Source organism: Pogona vitticeps, chromosome 3, assembly GCF_051106095.1.
Source record: "Pogona vitticeps strain Pit_001003342236 chromosome 3, PviZW2.1, whole genome shotgun sequence".
NCBI lineage: Eukaryota > Metazoa > Chordata > Lepidosauria > Squamata > Agamidae > Pogona > Pogona vitticeps.
This window is the reverse complement of record NC_135785.1, coordinates 245,552,057-245,574,457: the sequence shown is the minus strand read 5'-3', so window position 1 is coordinate 245,574,457 and position 22,401 is coordinate 245,552,057. Positions and strand designations below refer to the sequence as shown.

General features: G+C 38.9%; 1 protein-coding gene across 2 annotated transcripts in view; it reads left to right on the top strand.

Moving 5' to 3' along the window:
• CUL5 (cullin 5) overlaps positions 1–16,711 on the top strand; it is a 45,798-nt gene extending 29,087 nt beyond the window's left edge. For both annotated transcript variants that reach the window (XM_020803134.3, XM_020803133.3), the window contains 8 exons: positions 2,112–2,244; positions 3,857–3,988; positions 4,948–5,071; positions 5,293–5,468; positions 5,594–5,755; positions 9,299–9,417; positions 11,161–11,284; positions 12,689–16,711. In XM_020803134.3, the coding sequence (XP_020658793.1) occupies positions 2,112–2,244; positions 3,857–3,988; positions 4,948–5,071; positions 5,293–5,468; positions 5,594–5,755; positions 9,299–9,417; positions 11,161–11,284; positions 12,689–12,883 (1,165 nt within the window). In that variant the 3' untranslated portion in view covers positions 12,884–16,711. The remainder of the gene's footprint in view (positions 1–2,111; positions 2,245–3,856; positions 3,989–4,947; positions 5,072–5,292; positions 5,469–5,593; positions 5,756–9,298; positions 9,418–11,160; positions 11,285–12,688) is intronic.
• Positions 16,712–22,401: the final 5,690 nt, after the last annotated feature.

Below are 22,401 nucleotides of genomic sequence, written 5' to 3'. Positions count from 1 at the left end.
GGTTTGTGTCATCATCTGATGATAAAAATCTTTATTTTAAATTAATTTCAAGTTTTCTATTCCCCTATTCAGCTTTTAAGACTCCCTAAGGTTCTCTTTTGCTCTTAGAACATTTTTTCAGAGCCTTGGTGGGAGAAGCCTTTAATATCAGAAAACTGCTGTCAGATGACCAGTGGTGGTCTTGATCTGGTGGCAGGGCCACCTTTGCCAATTTTCTGATATTAAAAGACTTCATCCTTACCCCAGGTTTCCCAGTGACTTCCCAAGGGCAAAAATGATCCCTAGGAAGCCTTGGAACCTGAAAGGGGGGTGGGAGAGGAAGTTATAAATGATATTAAAGATTTCTTTTGATGGATGATGATATCATACAAGTTTATGGTTGTACACCATAAACTTGTGCCAACAGGATTCAGCCACTGAGAAATGCAGACTTGGCCCAATGCTACTCTGCGGGTGAATATGCCAGACTGCTCTGGTATAGTTCATTCCCTACAAAACATACAGATGTAGCACTCGGTGAAACCTGTATCACCACTATAAAACCAAAACCTGGCAAACATTGCACTCAGTGAGAGGTAACAGGTAATAATGACTCAAAGCATCTACATCAAATGTGTATCCAGTGTTTGGCTACCATCCTACCCTTCCCAGATTAGTCACTATCTTAATAACGATCTTTAGAACTGCAGAGCTGGAAGGGACCCTATGGATCATTGAGTCCAGCCCTTGTCAAGGAGGCAAAATGGGGAATCAAACTCCCAACCTTTGGCTCTGCAGCTGGATATCTCCACTGAGTTAAGATCATTGAAAGTTTTTTTCCCCAAATGTCTGTGAATCCTGAAGAAACAGCAAAAATGCCCTGACTGTAATGTGGAAAGAAAGAACTACCTACCTCTTAAAATGGGTGAAAAGTGTAGCCTCCAGTCACACAGAAAACTGGATTACTTGGAAGTCATGTAACAGGCTACAGACTGAAGTTGGTAGAACCAAGGTGAACTTCAAAAAGTGGAGCTTTTGCCTGACACAGTTCTTTGCAAGTGTAGAGACAAACAGGCAACTTCATACCAATATCACTGTGCTTTATGAGCCTTAGACATGCACTATGGACATGCACTAGCTGCCCCAAATGCACATGATATATTGCCCATTATCAGCAACATCAAGAGCATTTGCAGTAGCTGGCATCACAGTTTCCATACTGGATGTTTGAGGGGTGCTTCTGAACAAAAAAAATCTAAATACATTAATTATGATGAAAATAGTATTGTTCCAGTTAAGAATTAATGAAAACCTTTTAAAATAAAAAGAGTTTGAAAATTCTATCAAAATTCTTCTAGCATAAGCCAGTCTGGCAAAAGCCAGCACTAGTTAGGTCAGTCACAAGTCTTCATAGTTCCAGGTTTTAGGACTTGCCATTGATGTAGTTTCTTCTGAGGATTTTGCTTCAGTCGTTTTGTCTATATAAAATTGCCCTGCATCACCCATGGTACAGTAATTCCCATTGTGGTGTGGTGGATAGAGTGATGGATCTAGGACTCTGGAGAACTGGTTTCGAATCCCTGCTCTGCCAAGGAAACACACAACCCATGGTTGATAAGTCATATCATATTTGTATTCTTGAAAGGATTAAAAAGAAAATCCAGGTGCTTTGCCACAATATAGATGGAAGATGAAAGAGATTTCCTTCAGAGGAGTTTCATTCCTTTTCTTCCACACAATCTCTCTGTTGGTGACCTCTGTTTCCCCACTTAACGTTTTGCTAGGAATTTCAAGCACATGCAGCTGATAATTCTTTTCAGACTCTTATGCAAACACCCATCTCTTATACATGTTGGAGTGCTTTTCTATGGATTTCTGAGTAGAGTTTTTTTAATTCATGTATGCAAATTACTATGTTCAGTTTTAATCGCATCTGTGAAAAATGTGAATGTATTGGAAGAAAAGAAAAGGCCAGCGGGGCTTTCAGATGTGTGAAAATGTTTGCTCTTACACTGTGGGAACCCACCTTCCATTAAGTAATTTGCAATAGCCTGTACTTCTGTAATGGTGTGCAGCCTGGTGATAGAGGTTGTAGGGTCGTATTATAACAACTCCTTCTCACCTTCTTCTAGTGTTGGATTGAAAACACAGCCAGAATCCAAGTGCCCAGAGCTACTTGCTAATTATTGTGATATGTTATTGAGAAAAACGCCGCTAAGCAAAAAACTAACCTCTGAAGAAATTGAAGCAAAGCTTAAAGAAGTGGTATGTTGTTGTGTTCTTTCTACCTTTTTATTGGAGAGGGGGGGAAATTACAGTTGAGGTTTCTTTCTCACCACCCTGCCTTCAGAAACAGCAGCTTACTACTGTGTAAGTTTTAAGTGAGGATTAATGGGAAAAGGTGGCCAACAGGTTTAGAGTTCATTGCTACATTGGTTCAGTCCTTGACACAGTTGCTGAAATGGGGAGATTGTGGCTGTGTCGGTTGCAATCAGTTTAGCTGATTGGTTTATTATATATGCATAATAGTGCAGCCCTATACATGTCTACTAAGAAATAAGTCCCAATGAATTCAGTGATATTTGCATGGAATAAAGGAAGTATCAAATTGGCACCCTTATTAGTATTTTTCATTTAATTTGAGGAACTCATAACTATCAAGTTTTTTTTTTCATATTGCTAGGATTTAATTTATTCTAAACCAATTAAATTGCTTTTGTTCCTAACAACTGTTAGCTGTAGTCAGATATAGTAGAAAGCAGTTTTATGGCTGCTGACCTAAGACTTTATGGCTGCCATGACAGGATTGTGAGTTCCATTGTATCCCAATAGTTTTTCTTTTATCCTATGTTTTTGGACCGTAATACCAATAAAGTCTATTTTTATGTTAGATTATATTCATTTTAAACAACTGTTACATTTTTATTTCTATTCCAGACTTTAAAGGGCTCTCTTGTTCACTAGTAGCAGTTTGCCAAAAGAAGTGATAAATTAGGCTACCTTGAATGTCAAATCTTTTCCTATTGTTGACAAGATTCCCATGTCTCAAGGATTAGGGGACAGGATTTATTATATTTGGCACCTTTTATTTTATAGGAATGATTAGTTCATATTATATGCTATCATATTTTACAGTACTAATGTACAGTATTACCTCGACTTAAGAACTTAATCCGTATTGGGACTGCGTTCTTAAGTCGAAACGTTCTTAAGTTGAAGCACCATTTCCCATAGAAATGCATTGAAAACCGATCGCATTTCGAGGGAAGAGAAAATCCATAAAGGCAAGGGGAAAGGGCTGCAAATTTGAATTTCTTGCCCTTTTCCCCTGCCTTTTTGCCTCTGGAGGTCTCCAAGGGCTTTCCCCCCGACATCAGAGGAAGCCCTTTGAGACCTCTGAAAGCAAAAAGGCAGGGGAAAAGGGCAGGAAATTTGAATTTCCCACCCTTTTACCCCTCCCTTTTGTTTGTAGGTCGAGGCTCCGTTTGCAAGTCGATGCCAATTTTTGCGAATGGAGCCATTCATAAGTCGAAATGTTCATAGATAGGGACGTTCATAAGTTGAGGTCACACTGTACTGCAAAATATGCAGTACTTTTGCTAACTAAGTACTTTTGCTAACTAAGATGTAGTCGTGTTCAAAATGGGAAGACACAAAAGTTTTTAAGTTAAAAGTGAAGTGGTATGTTATTAAAATTGTTTGTTCCTCGGTGATACTTAGACAAGAAATTCATTGAAATGCTTAGCAGTTTCCTAGAGTATGTCATTCCCCAACGAGATGCATTTTAGAACATAAGCTATCCACTTCCTGGCGCTTTTATGCGATAACAGTTGAGATTCACGACAGTCACCAAAACTTATATGTTTTTAAAAAACAGTTATTGGTACTCAAGTACGTGCAAAACAAAGATGTCTTCATGAGATACCACAAAGCTCATTTAACAAGACGTCTTATACTGGATATATCAGCAGATAGTGAAATAGAAGAAAACATGGTGGAATGGTTGAGGGTAAGTACACTGTGTTTTCACTACCTTGGAAAGCAAATGCTTGAATCAAACATCAAACTGTTCTAATTATAAATTTATCTTGTAGGACCTTTTCACCAGTCTGCAAATAGAGGTTTTGTTTTCAAAAAGACTATTTTTAAAAGTGACTGTTTGAGTTTATATAGTAAAAAATTTATTATGGTCCTGTTTCATAATACATTTGCATTGGATATTTAGTAGGGATCAGATTTTGGCCTGAATCCCGTGTAATGCTAGAAGGCTGAAAATACCACTGGATTGCATTGTTGTACAGGCAGCTGCACAAATTAGTGGGTGCTACACCCTTGTGCTAACTCTGAAAGTGTACATCTTTTACTGTAGCGAACCTTTTACAAAACATTACTAAATGACATTACTGGACGAAGGCCTGAGCCATGGAACTCATGATTTTACTTAGATTAAATAAAATCTATAGTACGGTATGATAATGATTTGTATAGAGGTTAAATAACTGGTGGCACTTTGCTTTGGCCTCAGTCCCTGCCACTCCACCCCATACCACACTGTATATGAGGAAATGGTTCTGGATCCTGCTCCCAGCCTTCAGCCAGACTCTCTTCAGGCTTTGTTGATAATGCATAATGGGGTAGAGATACGCCCAGCCCCAAGTGCTTCAGACAGGAAACGTTTATCATCAGTTGGTATAATTGTGCATAACTGAATTTCTCGGACTTGGTGTATTGGATTTGCAGAATTAATCACTGGGATGTTTACTATATTGAAGATTGTGTATGTCTATTCCACTCCACTTGAAGACCTAGTTTTCCATAGCCACTGCTTGTAAGGTCATTAAGTGTAGTTTTTAACTGCTATTAGACCTTTTGTTCCAATTATAACTGGGGATGGAATGAGGGGAGAGAAGATGCTAGTTGCTGTAAAGATCCTGTTATCTAGATTTAATTTGTCTTGTCTTTATGCAGGAAGTAGGTATGCCAGCTGATTATGTAAATAAGTTGGCAAGAATGTTCCAGGATATTAAAGTTTCTGAAGATTTGAACCAAGCCTTTAAGGAAATGCACAAAAATAATAAGTTGGCCCTACCAGGTATTTTTCCTTTTTTCATGTATATTCTATGTCTTTTCGTTAACTCCAGCATGAAAATACACTGTCAGTTTCTTTCTTTCTTTCTTTCTTTCTTTCTTTCTTTCTTTCTTTCTTTCTTTCTGTTTGGCTTAACATTTCAAATTTGTTTCTGCTGTCATCTTGTACTGACTTACTTGGCTTCAGTATCATTTGGTTGTTCTTGTTTTTTCCTCTTTATACAGCCGATTCTGTGAATATTAAAATTTTAAATGCTGGAGCTTGGTCCAGAAGTTCTGAAAAAGTTTTTGTATCACTGCCCACGGAATTAGAAGACCTCATCCCTGAGGTAGAGGAGTTCTACAAAAAGAATCACAGTGGCAGGAAGCTTCACTGGCATCACCTTATGTCCAATGGCATTGTATGTATGCATATGCTACTCACTTCAGCTTTGTAATTTTTTTAACTATATACTCAGTCTCATTGACTTGGAAATAAGTTTTTGCACAGGTAAAGGTCATGGATAATTTTTGGTCCCATTGACAGATAACTTTTAAGAATGAAGTTGGCCAATACGACTTGGAAGTAACAACGTTTCAGCTGGCTGTGCTTTTTGCATGGAACCAAAGACCCCGTGAGAAGATCAGCTTTGAAAATCTTAAATTGGCAACAGAACTCCCTGATGCTGAACTTAGGAGAACTTTGTGGGTATGTCTCCAGCTTTCAAAAAATGTTTGTTATAGAATCATGAAAATAACATTTTGAAACTTTGATACTTTTGTAGGAAAGCACAATTTTAATTCTATTGTCTTTTTTTAAATGAAAGTTGTAATCATTGAAATACAATATGCAGAGTGAAAAAGAGGAGAGTAAAAGTTATCTGTTCTTGAAAATTAGTATGTTAGTCTTAAAGTGAAAACATTTAAAGTTGGGTTATGTTTTACATAAATGTAAGTATCTGTGAAGATTCTCAGTCCTTCAGATGAGGTTATCTGGAAGTTGAGTCATGACAACTGGACTTCTTGTTAGGTTGAAACCTTTCACTACTTATCCAAGACACTTCTTTCAAGTAGCGAAATGTTTCAACCTAGTAAGAAGTCGAGTTGCTATGACCCAACTTCCAAATAAATGTTACTGTATTTTTCGCTCCATAAGATGCACTCCCCCCCCAAAAAAAAACTGGGGAGGAGTGTGTGCATCTTATGGACTGAATACTGTAAAAAATGGTGCAATTTGTGGACATTAACAGACCTCCCCAGAGCCCATGCCACTGTCATACGTGACTGAGTTCTGTACTCCTCCCCCCAAGTCTTTTTTTACCCTCCCGACCCCAACAGCAAGCCCAACAGCATGCCCCAGGAATCTTCTTTGGCTTCCCACCGCCAGCAACAAAAGCTCGACTCCGCAGGGAAAGAGGTGAGCTCCGCCTCCTGTCTTCCATGCTGCCACCTCCGGCTTCCCCTTCTCACACCTGCCGCCGATATTGGTTTGTTCAGCACCAGGCCGAGCCCCTGCCATCACCATCATGCCACCCTTCTCCTCCCCTTCTGCGGCAGGGCCTAGGAGCGCTTCTGGACCACAAGCGGTGAACTGACAAGTCTCATAGAGATGATGAGCTGGCTGGGGCGGTAAGGGAGCTGGTGGCTCCCTACCCCTGATGCCTTAGCAGTTGTAGGTGCATGCATGAAGACAGAACGTACCATTCTCTGAAAGGGGAGTGGAGTTTTACTTCCAGCACTCTTCGTGGGAACCATTCCTTGTACTGGAGGGGAGAGGAGGGAGATCGCAGGTAGTTACCGTAACTGCGTCTTATGGTCAGGTGTGTCTTATAGAGGGGAAAAATACAGTAAGTAATTTGTGCTCTCCCTTGGCCCACATTTTGCAGGAAGATGACAAGCCATACTTATTTACTTGGTAAAACCACCACTTTTTACTTTTTTTCCAATCCTACCCCCCTCCAACCCACCCCAAATGAAATGCGGAAGAAACATTTTGGTTGTGGAGAATCCGTCTCCAACCTAGTGACCAGGAGATGTGATAAAATAGGTCAGGCCCTAAAAGGTTTTTGACTGGGGAATTACAGTTTATGTGCAGAGCAGGCAAAAGCACTGATACAGACTTGATTGATTTTAAGAATTTAAGGTTTATTATATCAAGAAAGAATACAAGACAGTGTAGGAATCAGGCTATGAGCAGAACAGGACTCTTTTCCTGCTACTGTAAACAAAATCACATGAGTTGCAGACATGGCTCTAAAATAAAAACAAATAAGGCTAAAATCCCTCACATGTCCAGCTTATGTGGGTTCTTAAATTACTCATGATTATAAAGCCCTCTTCTTGGTTCTTCATGATCTGCCATTACAGTGTAGTGGGAATCCAGCTGTCCAGACATTTTCTCTAGAACAAAAATTTTCCCCATGATGCTGTTTTAAAGATCCCAGATGAACTTAATTGGCTAATGCTACTGAGTCATCACTTAACATTACTGTCTAGCTCACCCCATTGCATTAGCCCTTTTCTAACGGTGAGTCAACTTGTAACTGAAGAACAGGTGAGTTTGTAATGCTGCAGAATGATAAGGCTGCATCTCTAGTGTGCACTTGAGATATTTTGTACCCACCTTTAAGAATACAGTCCTCACAAGACAGTTTGGGGGTTAAATATAAAAATATGTGGATTGTGTTTATCCTTATAACTTATTATAGCTTATTCTGTCTGGCGGAACCTCCTTGGGGTTTGAGGCAGTGATGTTTCTCATCACCTTTTGCCTGGTGCTTCATCTTTCTGTAATGGATTTTAAAATAACATGATTATAATTACAGAATGTTGAAGCAGTCTCTAGTAACCAGAATTACAACAGTTGTTCCACTCTTGCATTGCACAGCTATTCCTCTTAATTATACTGGTGTAGCACAATTGACATAACTTTAGAAGATAATTGGTCCATTAATATTAGATTAATAATCTGATTAATATTAACTATGGTCTGTTTCAAAAAGTCAGCATCATACATGGTTTATGAGTTATTTCATTTAAACAGACCATTGTATTAACTACATTTCTGTCAGTTTGGACAAAATGCTAAAGTATGCATACTAAATCAGCTTTCCTAACCTTCAAGCTATACTGGCTTAGATATTCTAATAGCTGTAGTCTGTATGTGGTAGAGCACCAGTTTGGGGAAGGCTGCAGTAATATCTAGTGCAGGGATTGGATGCCCCACAGGCTGCTTCTGACTTCTCAAGGCTGTTTTTTTGCAGCCTCCAACACCCAATGTCACCCTCATTGGAAAAAAGGGGGAGTCAGGCCCCCAGAGAATACAATTCTGCCAAGTTTCCATCCCCAGATAATTTTTTCGAAACTAGAAGTGACCTCTGCTGCTCACCTATGTTTTTCTAGAAAGGGCTGGTGCAACCCAGGTGGAAGAGGCTGCTGGGCTCTCTAAATTCTCCTAGCATGGTTTAGCGTGATGTGAATACAGTGGTGCCCCGCAAGACTATGTTAATTCGTGCCATTGAAATCACTGTCTTGTGAAAACATCATCTTGCTAAAAGCGTTTCCCCATTGGAATGCATTGAAACCCGTTTAATGCCTTCCAATGGGGAAAAATTGTCGTTGTCCAGCGAAAATTGCCCATGGGAAGCTGCTTGCAAAGCGCCGATCAGCTGTTTTAAATCACTGTCTTGCAAAAAATGGGCCCGAAAACACCCGTTTTGCGAAGATCGCCCCTAGGGAAGCCATTTTGCGAAGCCGATGATCAGCTGTAAAAATCATCGTCTTACGAAAAAACGGTCCTCAAAGCACGAACCAAATCGTAGTCCAGCGAAATTCCCCCATAGGAACCACTGTTTTCCGAAGCAAAATGGCGGTTGCAAAACCTCATCATTGTGCAGATTTGTCGTTTTGAGGGGTAATCGTCTTGTGAGGTACCACTGTACAGCCTTTTTTGTGTATCATTTTTTGTTTGATAAGCCTGTTAAAAATAATTGGGGGCAGGTGAAACCATAGGGTTTGGAGGTTTTTTTAACTTAAAGTTTTCCAAAACTAATGTTGGTTTATATTTTACAGAAGTATGTAATTAGGGGGTTACTGTTTTAATAACTAACTGGTTAAAACAAAGCACCCCAAATTAAAAGGAATACATTGAATTATAGACTGCTTTGTGAATATAAATGTGATTGAAAACTGCCATCCTAATTTCTATCTGACAACTTAATTTCGTGGTTCTTTCATCTTTTCTTCTTATTAGTCTCTTGTAGCATTTCCAAAGTTGAAACGTCAGGTTTTGTTATATGAACCTCAAGTCAATTCACCCAAAGACTTCACTGAAGGAACCCTCTTCTCAGTGAACCAGGAGTTCAGCTTAATGTAAGATGTAACATTGATTTATTCTGTGAACATTTTATAGAGCACAAAAGACACATTTCTATATTTAGTGGCTTAGCTGTTCTAAAGTTCATTTTTGAAAATACATCAGACTGGAATTTTAACATACAGATCAATTTTTTTGTATTCAACTTCATTTCTAAGTTGTTCTGAGTTGTTTGTTTTCAACATATAAGTTGTTGTCAAGTATAACTGATAGTAAATATTCAGCACTTGGCCTTTTATGTTCAAATGTTCTCCCTTAGTATATATTCCATTTATAGTTTGAGAAAACCACAGATGTTTTCATTCTTGAAGGTTTCCATTATTGTTTTGTGAAAAATACTTCACTGTATCCCTTTTAGAGGTCCAGAAAGTAATTTTGAATTTGTCTTTAAACTGAGAAGTTTCCCAAATTCTTACACTATAGCTTCCTTTGAGGCAAGTTGGAACTGATTTTATTTGTAGCAAAGAAAATGGGATGGGCCAGGATTGTCTGAATTATAATTTTTTGTTAGGAGATAGAAGATGCCTAGGTGAGATTCCCAAGGTGTGTCCAGGTAGATCCTATCCTTTACATATTTAGGAAATATTTTCATAAGTTTGAAATTCTTTAGGAAATTCTTTCATTAGGTTGAAATTCTTTCTTCAGGCATGTCTTTACAGTAAGAATGGTGAAGCATAGGAAAGTGGTGGTAGGCGAGTGCAAACAACTTGAATAAGGCTGATATGAGCTAGCAAAAGTGAGGAGGGATACAGTGGCTTTGATATGACTGCTTGATGGTTGTTAAGGTAAAAGCAGCAGCAGTAGGACAAACTGGGTTAGTTGTGTTGATATGAAGGAGAGACTGTAAGGCCTAATCTAGTTTAAAGTTAGTGATGGAAAACTGTGTGCTTATGAAATTCCACCGGTTCCCTAGTTATGCAGGTGACAGTATGTTTATTCTTGTGGTCCCTGTTCAAGCAGTTCTGCAGTGGATTTCACTGCTCCTTCTCTGTGCATAGTCCATTACTCAAGACCAAAAGGTTTTTCTATGAATTTCTTTTCCATCTCATTAAGATGATGAAATTGCGTCTCAGTAACTCACCTTGTAGTGTGAAGGATAGGGACGTGCAGAATAGTTCGAGGTGTAACATATTATTCCTCCTCAAACTCTTCCTCTGGGGGATCTCCCTCTTTTTGTAACAGGCCAGAGTGTTGGCTTGTTGGATTTGCTTCCAAATGCCACATTTTTTCAGCAACAATCCTTTTTTTAAAAAAAATCTCCCTGTTACTGTTACACAATTACCATGTGTGTTTTGGTGTGGCAGATGAAGAAGAGCAAGTTCTCTCTTTGTCTGAATTTCACTTTTGCAGTGAAGGAATTAGACAGCCATAGGCAAGCCACACAACCCATTTATTTACATGAGTATCTTATAACAAAAGATCTCTGCTTTTGTTATAGGGTACTACCCTATAACAAAAGATCTGCTGCCCTATAACAAAAGATCTCTGGTCATCTTATCATTTGAAGAAAATTATATCAGTATGTGTTACAAGGTGGTTTATGAGAACTCTTGGCTAGCTATCTAAAAACATCAACAACTTGAATTTAAAAGGTAAAAATTCAGTCCTGTGTATTGGCATTCAGAAGCATCTTCATCTGAGTTCCTTGAAAGCTACGTGCCAGTGAGGGCTAGGAAGTATAAGGGTAATTTCCCCCCTTTTCTCTCTCTTTTGCTTCATCTCTTGTTTGATTCTTTCAGAAAAAATGCTAAAGTTCAAAAGAGAGGAAAAATAAACCTAATTGGTAGACTACAACTAACAACGGAGAGAATGCGGGAAGAAGAGAATGAAGGGATAGTCCAGCTAAGAATATTACGAACCCAGGTATGTTAACAATTGACAATAATATGCTGGTTTGAAACATTTTCCCAATTGCATCAATTAAGTGATCTGTTTTTAAATGATTATGGCTTAACAGATGTCATCTGTGGGTAGCTTCTTAAAAGATTTGGAGTGTCTTGTTGCCTGACAATTCCCCTTGTTGCTTCACAGTGTATCTAATTACAGTATATGACACAGAGACTGACATTGTAGGATGTGAGGATTCTATTTAATTGACTTTTGTGACCAAAGAGCTCCATAGTGTAGGCTGGTGAAGTCTGGTTTGACTACTGAATTAGCAAGGTACAATTCTGCAAAGGGGAAGATCAGCAGAGAACCATTAGGGGATTTGAGGAGATTTTAATACATTCAGTATTGGATTGGGAGCGAATTTCAAACTGTTGTAGACTGATCACCAGAGATTTGGGCAGTTCAGTGGGATCATGAATTGTGATGTTTTTGTGCAGAATTAATCCTCTTGATTGCCACTACTGCAATAGGCTAATAGTAATAGTAATGAAATAAAAACAGCTTGCCTTTATTTCTTGTTCAAAATTAGCAAAAATCTCTGTCTGTTATGGCATAAATCCTAGCCTTGTCAGTTTGTCTACAGCTACCCAAAGATATGTTTTATTTCCTTCCATTTCTCTAGTCCTGTCCCATATGGTTATATATAGATGTTTGTGAACTTCTATTTCACACATGTTATCCATATGATGTTGAACCCCTCATCCCAAAACTCATAAGAGTCCACTATTCTGAGGGAATGATTGAACAAACTCAGCGGTGATAAGATTGATCCCTCTTCCTTCAACTGAAAATTCATATATTGTGCTTTCTTTTGTGTTCATAATGTATGAAACAGATAGTTTATGTTTCAAGTTTCTAGCTGATTGTATCAAGCAAATCAAAAAACAAAAGCCCCCTGCCTTTGCTCACATCACTGTAGCTTCCAAAATATAGTAGGCTTGTATTATGGAAGAATGAAACAAGAACCCCATTGACCATGATTTGCCTCTGCAATTGCTACTTTTCATACAGTTCTGTTTGCATAAATTAAAAGATGCCATTCAGTGTAGGCGGCTGTTATTAAGGATGCAATTTTCAGATTTATTGGCTACATCTCAATTCTCCACTCTGGGATTTCTACTCAATCAGATAGACATCTAAATATGGCTTACCTGGGAGAAAGGCTTCCACTGGAAAGCTGAGACTTTATATTTCTAGTTGCTAAAACATATGATTCCAGTTTACAAAATACTTGAGTCCTGACATGTAATACAAACTGTTGCTTATGAAGTTGGCTGTATGGTTTCTTTGTCAATCATTGTTTAAAATTTGCTTTGCTAGTTTTCAACAATATATATTTAAAAGTACTTTGTCCTTCCTTCTTTTCCCCTTGCTTAGGAGGCTATCATCCAAATAATGAAAATGAGAAAGAAAATCACTAACGCTCAACTTCAGACTGAACTAGTAGAGATATTGAAAAACATGTTTTTGCCACAGAAGAAAATGATAAAAGAGCAGATTGAATGGCTTATAGAACACAAATATATCAGAAGAGATGAATCAGATATCAACACATTTATATACATGGCATAGCATGAAGACTGTTATAGGATGATGTCAAGAAATGTGCAGTGAAGGTGATGTGGGCAGACAAAAAGACAAGAAAGGGGAACTGTGCCGAAGAAGGACTTGTTTGACTTGCATTACGTATTTGAATCCTTGCCTTACCTTACAGAGGACTTTTGTTTTGCCAACCTTTTTTTTCAGCTAGCATGATGACATTCCCTTCATGTTGCACACTTTTAATGGCATGCTGTTTTTGTGCGGAAACTTGCATTCTTGGAGAGCCTATAGTGAGATGTTTTAGGTTTGATTTGCACCCACCTGGAGGAGAACAGATTTGAAATTTTTAGATGAACTGTACTTGCACAAGGAAAAATATCTTCAAATATCCATGCACTGAGGATCTACTGTTAGTTTTCATATTTTTAAAAAAGCAAATAGGACTAGATGTAGCACTTCACATTTTGTGTTTTGAATCAACAGCTTAAATGTGCTGTCCTCATTCTGATCCCTTTTTATGTATAATATCTGAGTGAGACACAAACACATCGCAGCTGAAGATATATATTTATCTGTTGGCTCAAACAATTGTTTCAATATAATGACTGGTTTTGAATACTGAAACATAAGTGATATTAAGTAGGATTATTGACTTTGTTACTTTTCTTTACAAATTTGGGCAAACATTTGTTAATTTAACAGGTTTGTTTCAATCCTCTGCTTTTTCAAGAAAAGGTGTTGCTTCACCTTTCAGAACTGTTTTTCATGGGTGGGTTGCTGAAACAAAATGAAATATTTGGTGAAACAAAATGAAATATTAAGTGTATTTCTTTGTACATTTAATATTTGTATTCACTGTCTTGGTATGCTTGCATTAAATATTGCCAGTGTACAAATCTTCGAGAATAGAAATCAACATTTTGACAATCCCTATATTTTCTTTTGATTATTTATTTGAAAATATCTAATGTTACATTTTTAAATACAGTTCGACTCTGGAAAAACAAATCTGACTGTGTGGAAAAAGACCATTCTTTAGCCTACTTTAGATCATCTTGCTGTTGCATACTTTTGAGAGGTTGACACAAATCTTAACAGCCTGTTCAACCCAAAACTGCTACAGCCAACCTCCACGTTCTCAACTGGAATGTGTAGGAATCCTTGTTAGAATGTGCCCATCCCGTCTCCCCTTTAGAAGACTGTGGCTCAAGACTTTAAAAAGCAAAGGAAGAGATACAAAGACATAACATCTGCCATTACTGAGGGGGAGGAAACTGACACATTACTTATTTTTAAAATGTTAATGGCCATGTCTTTCATCTGTTCCTAAATAACTGTGAAGTTGGTATGATATCCAGCTGCTTGGAAATACCCATCACAAGCTGGATTCCTGTAGCCTCAGTGCTTCCCAGGTTTAACCTTAATTAAGAAAAATTAGCTCAAGTTTTATTGCCTGATTACCACTGCTGTGCAAGAGAAAGACTTCATAAAGCTAGTTTTGACATTTTAGCAGCCAGATCAATTGCCTTTCCTTTTGGTAATTAGTTCTCATGCATACTAATTGTATCCATTGCTCCTTATTGGTTGAAAAGTGAGATTAAGAGAGATTGTTATGTGAGTAAATGAATTTGGTAGGTGTCTCTATTCTACAGCAGACATTTAGCATCTTTGCACACACATAGTTTGGTAATGTGTTAACATGCTAGCTTCAAAATACATGTATGGGAGTAACACAGGGCGTGCTCTAATATGCCAGAGAACAAGAAGTCTCCACAGATATGAAAACAGCCATTTAAAATTCTCAGTTTCTGTTATCGTGTGCATTTTCTATTACATGTAGAAGAAAGGGTATTTTTTAAAAAAATATTCACTTCATGTTTAACACAGAATTGCAGATTTTCAGCCTGAAATATTTGTCGATAAGAGTTTTTAAAAATTCTACATGCATATTAAACATTCACTGTATGTGAAAGGAAAGAAAACTACAGTTGGTTTCAAAAAGTCATTTGTACATGCTTCAGGATTTCTAGAATTCTGCATTTGATTTGGGAAGGTCATTTAGAAATTAATATTAAAACAGATTTTTTTCCATAAATGTATGGACACATACATTTTAAATATCCTGATTGATTGTGCTTTCAGATGGTATGCTTCCTGTTAAAGGTGTTGTGGAGGGAAACAGCATGACATATTGGCTGATACCCAGCAGTAAGTAGCGAGTAGAGTAGGCCCACTGAATCAACAGAATTTATAGAAGAGTTCACTGATCAGATCCCCACCACTACTCTAGACTGAAACAACCTGACCACTAGATTTTAGCCATAAATATAAAATGGGCTCTACTCTTCATATTTAACTTCTTAGTATTGCCACTTAGTATTGCCAAATGTTAGCCACTTACTGTACTTTCACAAACATTTCTTTTTCATTTCTTAATGGTGCATATAGTAGTAAGTGGAAAGGATTCAAACATGGCTATCCATGAACTTCCATTTCTGACTATTCAGGACTACAGCATCCCCCCACCCAAACAGCTCCTTTTGTCTTACAACAAGAGAGGCAGAAGTGGGCTCAAATTTGAAGGAAAAAATGCCAAAAAGAGAAAAATTCGCCCAAAATAAACATGCATTTATGGAAGCACTTTAAGAATACACATGGGGCTGTCTAGATCTTGCCAATGAGAGCATGTCTTGTTCAGTCACATAGAACATACAGTGCTCATTGTGTGTCCTATCAAGGTTATTTCATTACATAAGTTACCTAAATGTGCTTAGAGCCAGAGGAATTATAATGGACAATGTGCCTATAACAGGGTTCGGTTCTCTTTTCTTTTTGTGTGTGTACATATGTTGGAATGGTAAACCACTGAAATCTGAAATCACACCAGCAATTTCCTTACAGCTGCAGAATCACATTTAGCATTCTTTGTCAGGACACTTTCACCAAGATGCCCTTAAGGCTATCAGGAACGGAAAAATATATTAAAAAGGAGGCAGAAATAGGAAAACATCCAAATTGAGGATGAATAGTCATTGCAATATGGTAACATGGCACTTTGGATCTTTTCCTCCAGAGAGCTAGCATAAAGAGGTGCTGCTTCTTTAAAAAAGAAAGGATGTTGCCACAATAATTTATTGTGGTCTGTATTATGGAATACTCTGGATGTGAAAATAATGTAGGTTGCATTGATTTTAAACAGTTATAAAAATGCTTTGCCACCACAAATGAGACTCACATTTAATTTTTGAAGTCTTCCATTTCTTCCCACTTGTTTTCTATCTATTTGTTTAAAACTCTCCTCAGAGTATAGTGTAATGAAACTTAATTTTTAGTGGTGGCTTTCCCCCCTCGTTTTTAAAAAAGTAATGTGACTTAAGTAGTCAAACACTTTGGATTTATTTGCATTGCTCTATTGTAAAAGGTACAATTTTCCAAATACAGTTGAGAGAAATATTTGATAGCTTCATGGAAAGATTTAGAATCTTTAATGCAAACCTATTTTCTATCTTCATGGAACTGGTGGGGATGCTAACTTTGTAAATTCAAGGTCCTCTTTGTGAAATAAATCCGTATTGAGAGCTTTCCTGTTAATAGACTATATGTACCCTGGAGTGCAGCGCAAACTTGAGTTTCCTAGGTTGTAATATCTGTCAACATATGGTTATTTACAGTTTTGAATGTGTGCCACTACATACTGAGATAATGCTGTACAATTTGACTGGTAGCAGTTTTTTTCTTGTATGGCAGTCTGGCTGAACTATTTTGATGTACTGCTTAATTTTTGGATTTTATTTTTTAAGTTGTATAATTTATTTTCTTGCAAAATAAAAATGTAATATAAAATATTATTTAAAAAAACATTTTGGTGTTCTCTACAGAGCCCTTCATAAATTATTATAAAGTGATTTATAACAATTGAGGAATCTCAATGTTTGTAAAATCCAAGACCCAAGGTAACCCCAGATAAGAGGGCATAGCCTTATCTACATAAGAAGTTACATCGTCTGAGCATCATGATGGAAATGTATACAAAACCTGCTTATCCAACTGTGTTTAATTTTTCAACTAATTTGACCAGATGGCTACATTTCAGTTTTACATTTTTTTCAGATCTTTTAATTTTTATTGTATAGGTATGTCAAGTTTCACCATCACCTTTTAAAGAGACAATATCGTGCAGTGGATAGAGTCAAATAGGTTTGTATTCCAACTTGGCCATGAAAACCTGGGGGAGGGGGGCCATGATGGCAATGGCAAAACTAATCCTTAAATGTCTTATCTATCATGAAAACCCTACTAGTGCTGGCATAGGTGGTTTATATACTGTATATTGTTAGGTGCCATCAAATCACACCCAATCTATGGAAAACAACAACTCTGGCCAATAGTTAAACTAGCTTTTTGCTTTTCGGTCACAGTGTAACCTAAATAGAAATGCTGTAATACTAGAGTTTTTCCTGTTTGAAGTAGCACCGTTGTTTTTAACTATAGTTTTGCAAGCTTGCTAAAATAATATTTACATAGCTTCTACAGTACTTCACTATAAACTACACATACATAGAACTTTGATTTTATTACCCAATCCTCTTTTACAACCTATAGTATGCTCATAGGATTTTGCTGTTATCTTTTAAGCAACAGAACTGGTAGCTGTTCTACAGCAAACATGGATAATTTTTGCTGATAACTCCAGTGGGCTTTGAAACAATCCCTCTGCATCCAGAGGGCTAGTTATAACATCATTTTTAGTGCACACTAATCTAATAGCAATAAAGATTATTTGTTTGTTTGTTTAACTTATATGCTGCCCACACTACCCAAAGGTCTCTGGGAGGCTTACAACAATTAAAATACAGTAAAAAGATAAAATAATTAAAATATATACTCTAAAAATTGCCATCAGGACTCACAGTTGATATTATTTCAATTAAAAGCCTTCTGGAACAGGAAGATTTTGACCTGGCGTCAAAATGTCAGCATCGGTGCCAGATGAATCTCAATTGGGATGCCATTCCATAGTCTGGGGGCAGCTGCCGAAAAGGCCTTTTGTCTACAAGCCATCTCTCTTACCTCCTTACCGCTCTTTCAGAAGGGCCCCCTGGCTAGATCTTAACTGCCAGGTAGGTTCATATGGAAGGAGGAAGTCCTTCAGGTATCCAGGGCCCAAGCCGTTTAGGGCTTTAAATGTCAAAACAAGCACTTTGAATTGGGCCTGGGCAGCAACTGGTAGCCAATGTAATTTAAACAGAATTGGCTTGATGTGTCCCCTAGCGGCTCCACCACTCACCAGCCGCGCAGCTCGATTCTGGACCAGCTGCAGTCGCCGGACTGTCTTCAAAGGCAGCCCCATGTAGAGCGCATTGCACTAATCTATACGAGATGTTACCAGTGCGTGTATAACTGTCATGAGACTCTGCTCATCCAGGTAGGGCCGTAACTGGTATAATTTCTGCAGCTGAAGGAAGGCATCCCTAGCCACCAAGTCTACCTGGGCTTCCAGAGTTAGACTGGGGTCCAGGAGCACCCCCAGGCTGCAGACCCTGTCCCTTAGGGGAACTGTAACCCCATTCAGGGCAGGGAAATGGCCCTCCAGCCTGTCCGGCAAAACATCCAGTAACAGCACTTCCGTATTGTCTGGATTGAGTTTCAATTTATTAACCCTCAACCAGTCCATTTTCAGGTCTAGACACGAGTTCAGCACAGAAACCACCTCACCTGGATTGGTGAAAAACAAAAGGTAGAGCTGAGTATTGTCAACATATTGCTGACTCCTCAGCCCAAACCTCCTGCTGACCTCTCCCAGCGGTTTCATATAGATGTTAACAGCATGGGGGACAGTATCGAGCCCTGAGGAACCCCATCACATAAATGTCATGAGATAGAGCAACTGTCCCCCAGCACTGCCCTCTGGACACTGTCAGCTAGGAAGAAGCGGAACCACCGTAAAGCAGTGCCCCCAACTCCCAACCCAGCCAGCCTATCCAGAAGGACACCATGTTCGATGGTATCGAAAGCTGCTGAGAGATCCAGGAGTATCAACAGGGTCACACTCACCCGTCTCTCTCCCGGCAAAGGGCGACCAAGGCAGTCTCCATACCAAAACCTGGCCTGAAACCCAATTGAAATGGATCCAGAAAATCCGTTTCATCCAGCAGTGCCTGGAGTTGCCTGGCCACAACCCGCTCCAACACTTTGCCCAAATAAGGGAGGTTCACTACTGATCCATAGTTAACCACCAACCTTGGGTCCAGGTTAGGCTTTTTAAGGAGTGGTCGAATTACCGCCTTTTTCAAAGTAGTAGGGACCACTTCCTCTCTCAAATAGGCATTCATGGCCTCCTGGACCCAGGTGCCAACCCCCCCGGCAGATTTTCCAATTAGCCAAGATGGGCAAGGGTCCAGTGAAGTGGTGCGAGAATGGATAGATCCAAGCACCCTGTCCACATCCTCAGGTCTCAACAATTGAAACTCATCCATTAATACTTGACCTAAGCACAGCACACTGGACACATCCTTTGATTATACTCACTTCTGATATTCAATACAATTATTAATACAACTCAATATCTTCAATTTTGGTTAAGATTCAGGTATTCAGCAACTTAAAATAGCAGCAGCATCAAAAATAGTTACCTTATACCTTTCCCAGTGAAATAAGTATGTTATCTTTGGAGATACGTTTTAAAAACATGATCAGGAAGACACACCAATCTGCTATGTCAGAAGCGTTTCTAGCTCATATTTGTTTGGCTACAATACTATTTCCCTCAGTACTACACAATCATCACTATAATAAGCCTTTGCAAACTAGGAGCTTGAGCATGACAGAGAATATTTTGATTCCAGGACCACAGGCTTTGGAAGCAATTTGGGGCCCAAAATGTAAGATGGAATGTCATTGTGTATAGTGTGGAGTTTGAAAATTATAACTTCAACCACTGGGCAAGACATTGTTCTTTGATGTTAATTTCAGTGTTTGGGCTTGTAATATGATAGAACAGTATCAATGTCTAATTAGCCCAAGTCTAATGTGTTAAAAAATAATTATAATACATTGCTGTCAAATCATTTCTGAGCTGTGGCAACAATCATGCCCTCTATAAAGCACTCAAAAACTGTTTACCTGTTGGTTGTTGTGGGTTTTTCGAGCTCTTTAGCCGTGTACTGAAGTTTGTTCTTCCTAACGTTTCACCAGTTTCTGTGGCCAGCATCTTCAGAGAACAGCACAGTGCTGTCCTCTGAAGATGCTGGCCACAGAGACTGGCGAAACGTTAGGAAGAACAAACTTCAGAACACAGCCAAAGAGCCTGAAAAACCCACAACAACCATTAGATCCCGGCTGTGAAAGCCTTCGCAAATACATTGTTTACCTGTTCCTTCTTCTGATGGCATTCTAGGACTGTGCAGATTGTACAAGGCCACACACAGGTGGCAAGGCACATTTCGGAAGCCACAAACTATTCACATAGTCAACCTTAAATGGCAAGGGACCTGGTGGCCCATAACACACACAAATCAGTGGAATAGCACATGCTTTGCTTGTGAAAGGAACTGAACTGAATTTTATTTATTTATTTATTTATTAAATTTATACCCCGCCCCTCTAGACCATGTCTACTCGGGGTGGCTTACAACATAAAATAGATCTATATAAAATATATATATAATCATAAAATACAATTTCTATATTAATTAAAACAATTAATTAAGAAAGGATACTAGGTTGGGATAAGATAAGAAAAAAGAAATGAAAAGAGTTAGCTGACTGGAGGGAATCTCACTAACTTTAGATAAGTCGGCAAATGTTGGTCCCCCATAGGTTGTTGAATTGTAACTCTCATCGGCCTTAGCCAGCCAAAGGAGAAAATAAATTGAATCATATTACTCTAGCACTGGAAGTGATTCCCCTTCAATTTATTGAATCATAGAACACGATCCTGTGTTCACCAAGTCTAGCCTCAGCTCCATGAAGCAGGTGCTGCATAATTAAAACAACTCAGACAGATGACACCCAACATCTCAAAAAAAATCTTCAGTGAAGCACAGTCCATCACCCTTCAAGGTAGCCTGTTTTGGGTTTTTTTTTTGTCACTTTTACCATCAGAAAAGTCTTCCAAATTTTGAGACCTCGTTTCTTGCAATTTGCGTTCATTGCCTCTGGTCTTACCCTGGAGCCTCAGAAGGTAAACATAATCGATCTTTGGACAGCCCCTGAAATATTTGAAGGTGGTTATTTTGTTACAGGATTACTTTTTCTTATCTACAGAGTAGCCCTTTTGCTGCCTATTTTATTCTACTTGCACTAGTTTGAACACCACCTTCCTTTGGGGAAGAGGCCAATGCAAGGTGGATGTACATCAGTTCTCGCTGTGGCAGCACTTCCCAATTCGCTTGACGGAGGGAATCTACCATTTCCACATTCTTTCTCTTGGCCTGGGTATAGGCAAACAACTTTCAGAGACAGGATGGCAGCTTGAAAATTGTATACAATTTACTGCAGCCCAATTATCTGTGGAGCGCAAAATACACCTCATAGCTGAGGTAAGACAAATCTGGCCTTATCCAGCCCTGCATAAAATGAGGGCATAAAAATCCCTGCCAGAGATATTATGGGGCTCAGTCAACCAGTTCAATTCATAAAGGCGACTTTCTATGTTTGCATGCTAATAAAGCTAAATATTACGAAAACATAATCTACGGAAATATTTAAAAATCCCATTACACGGATCTAAAATGGACTGGGCAAACTTCATGCAGAGAAACTAAATAGGTTTAGGTTTTACTCAACAGAAACAGGTGACCAGCAAAAACAGAGTGCGCCTTCTTTGATACAGAGCTTCTGGGAACAGATGCCGCAGACTGCAATGGGGATATCTGAATAAACTCCCTGGATGTCACTCTGCAGTGCTAGTTCTTGCTTGGAGACTCAACTTGCTGGCAGATTAGTCCAAGCTTGCATTTCCTTAACTCTTTCCCCACCTCCACTTTTCCCCCCACCAGTAAGAAGGGCTTGCCTTTTATTTATTTATTTATTTATTTATTTATTTATTTATTTATTTATTTATTGTTTGTTTGCTTGCTTGCTTGCTTGCTTGCTTGCTTGCTTGCTTGCTTGGTAAAAAGCAACACTACAAACTCCTTCTCAGAATGGGAGGATCCTGACCCTCCATTTCAATCCTCTATTAATAGAGACACCAACCAACCCCATGCTGCCAATAAGCCACACCCCCTTCTCACCTAAGGAGGTTTTCCTTTGCCCTTCTGTCCACCCCGCTCTCGCTCTCCCACCAGTGTTTATCCAATAGAATAGCTGCATTTATATCCGTGCCCCGACCCTCCGGCTTCCCTTCTTACCGCCACGCCCCTTTCCCCAACAGCCTTCGCTAGCGTTGCTCTCTTGGGTGCCACGCCCCCTTCTCTTTAACCCGGCGAAAACGGCTGTGCTGGGAGGGGAGGGCTCTGAATGACGGAGTCTCTATTCCTGAGCACCTATTGGTTCGGATAGAGAGGCGAGGCCCGAAGGGTGTGTCTGTGTGTGTGTGGGGGGGT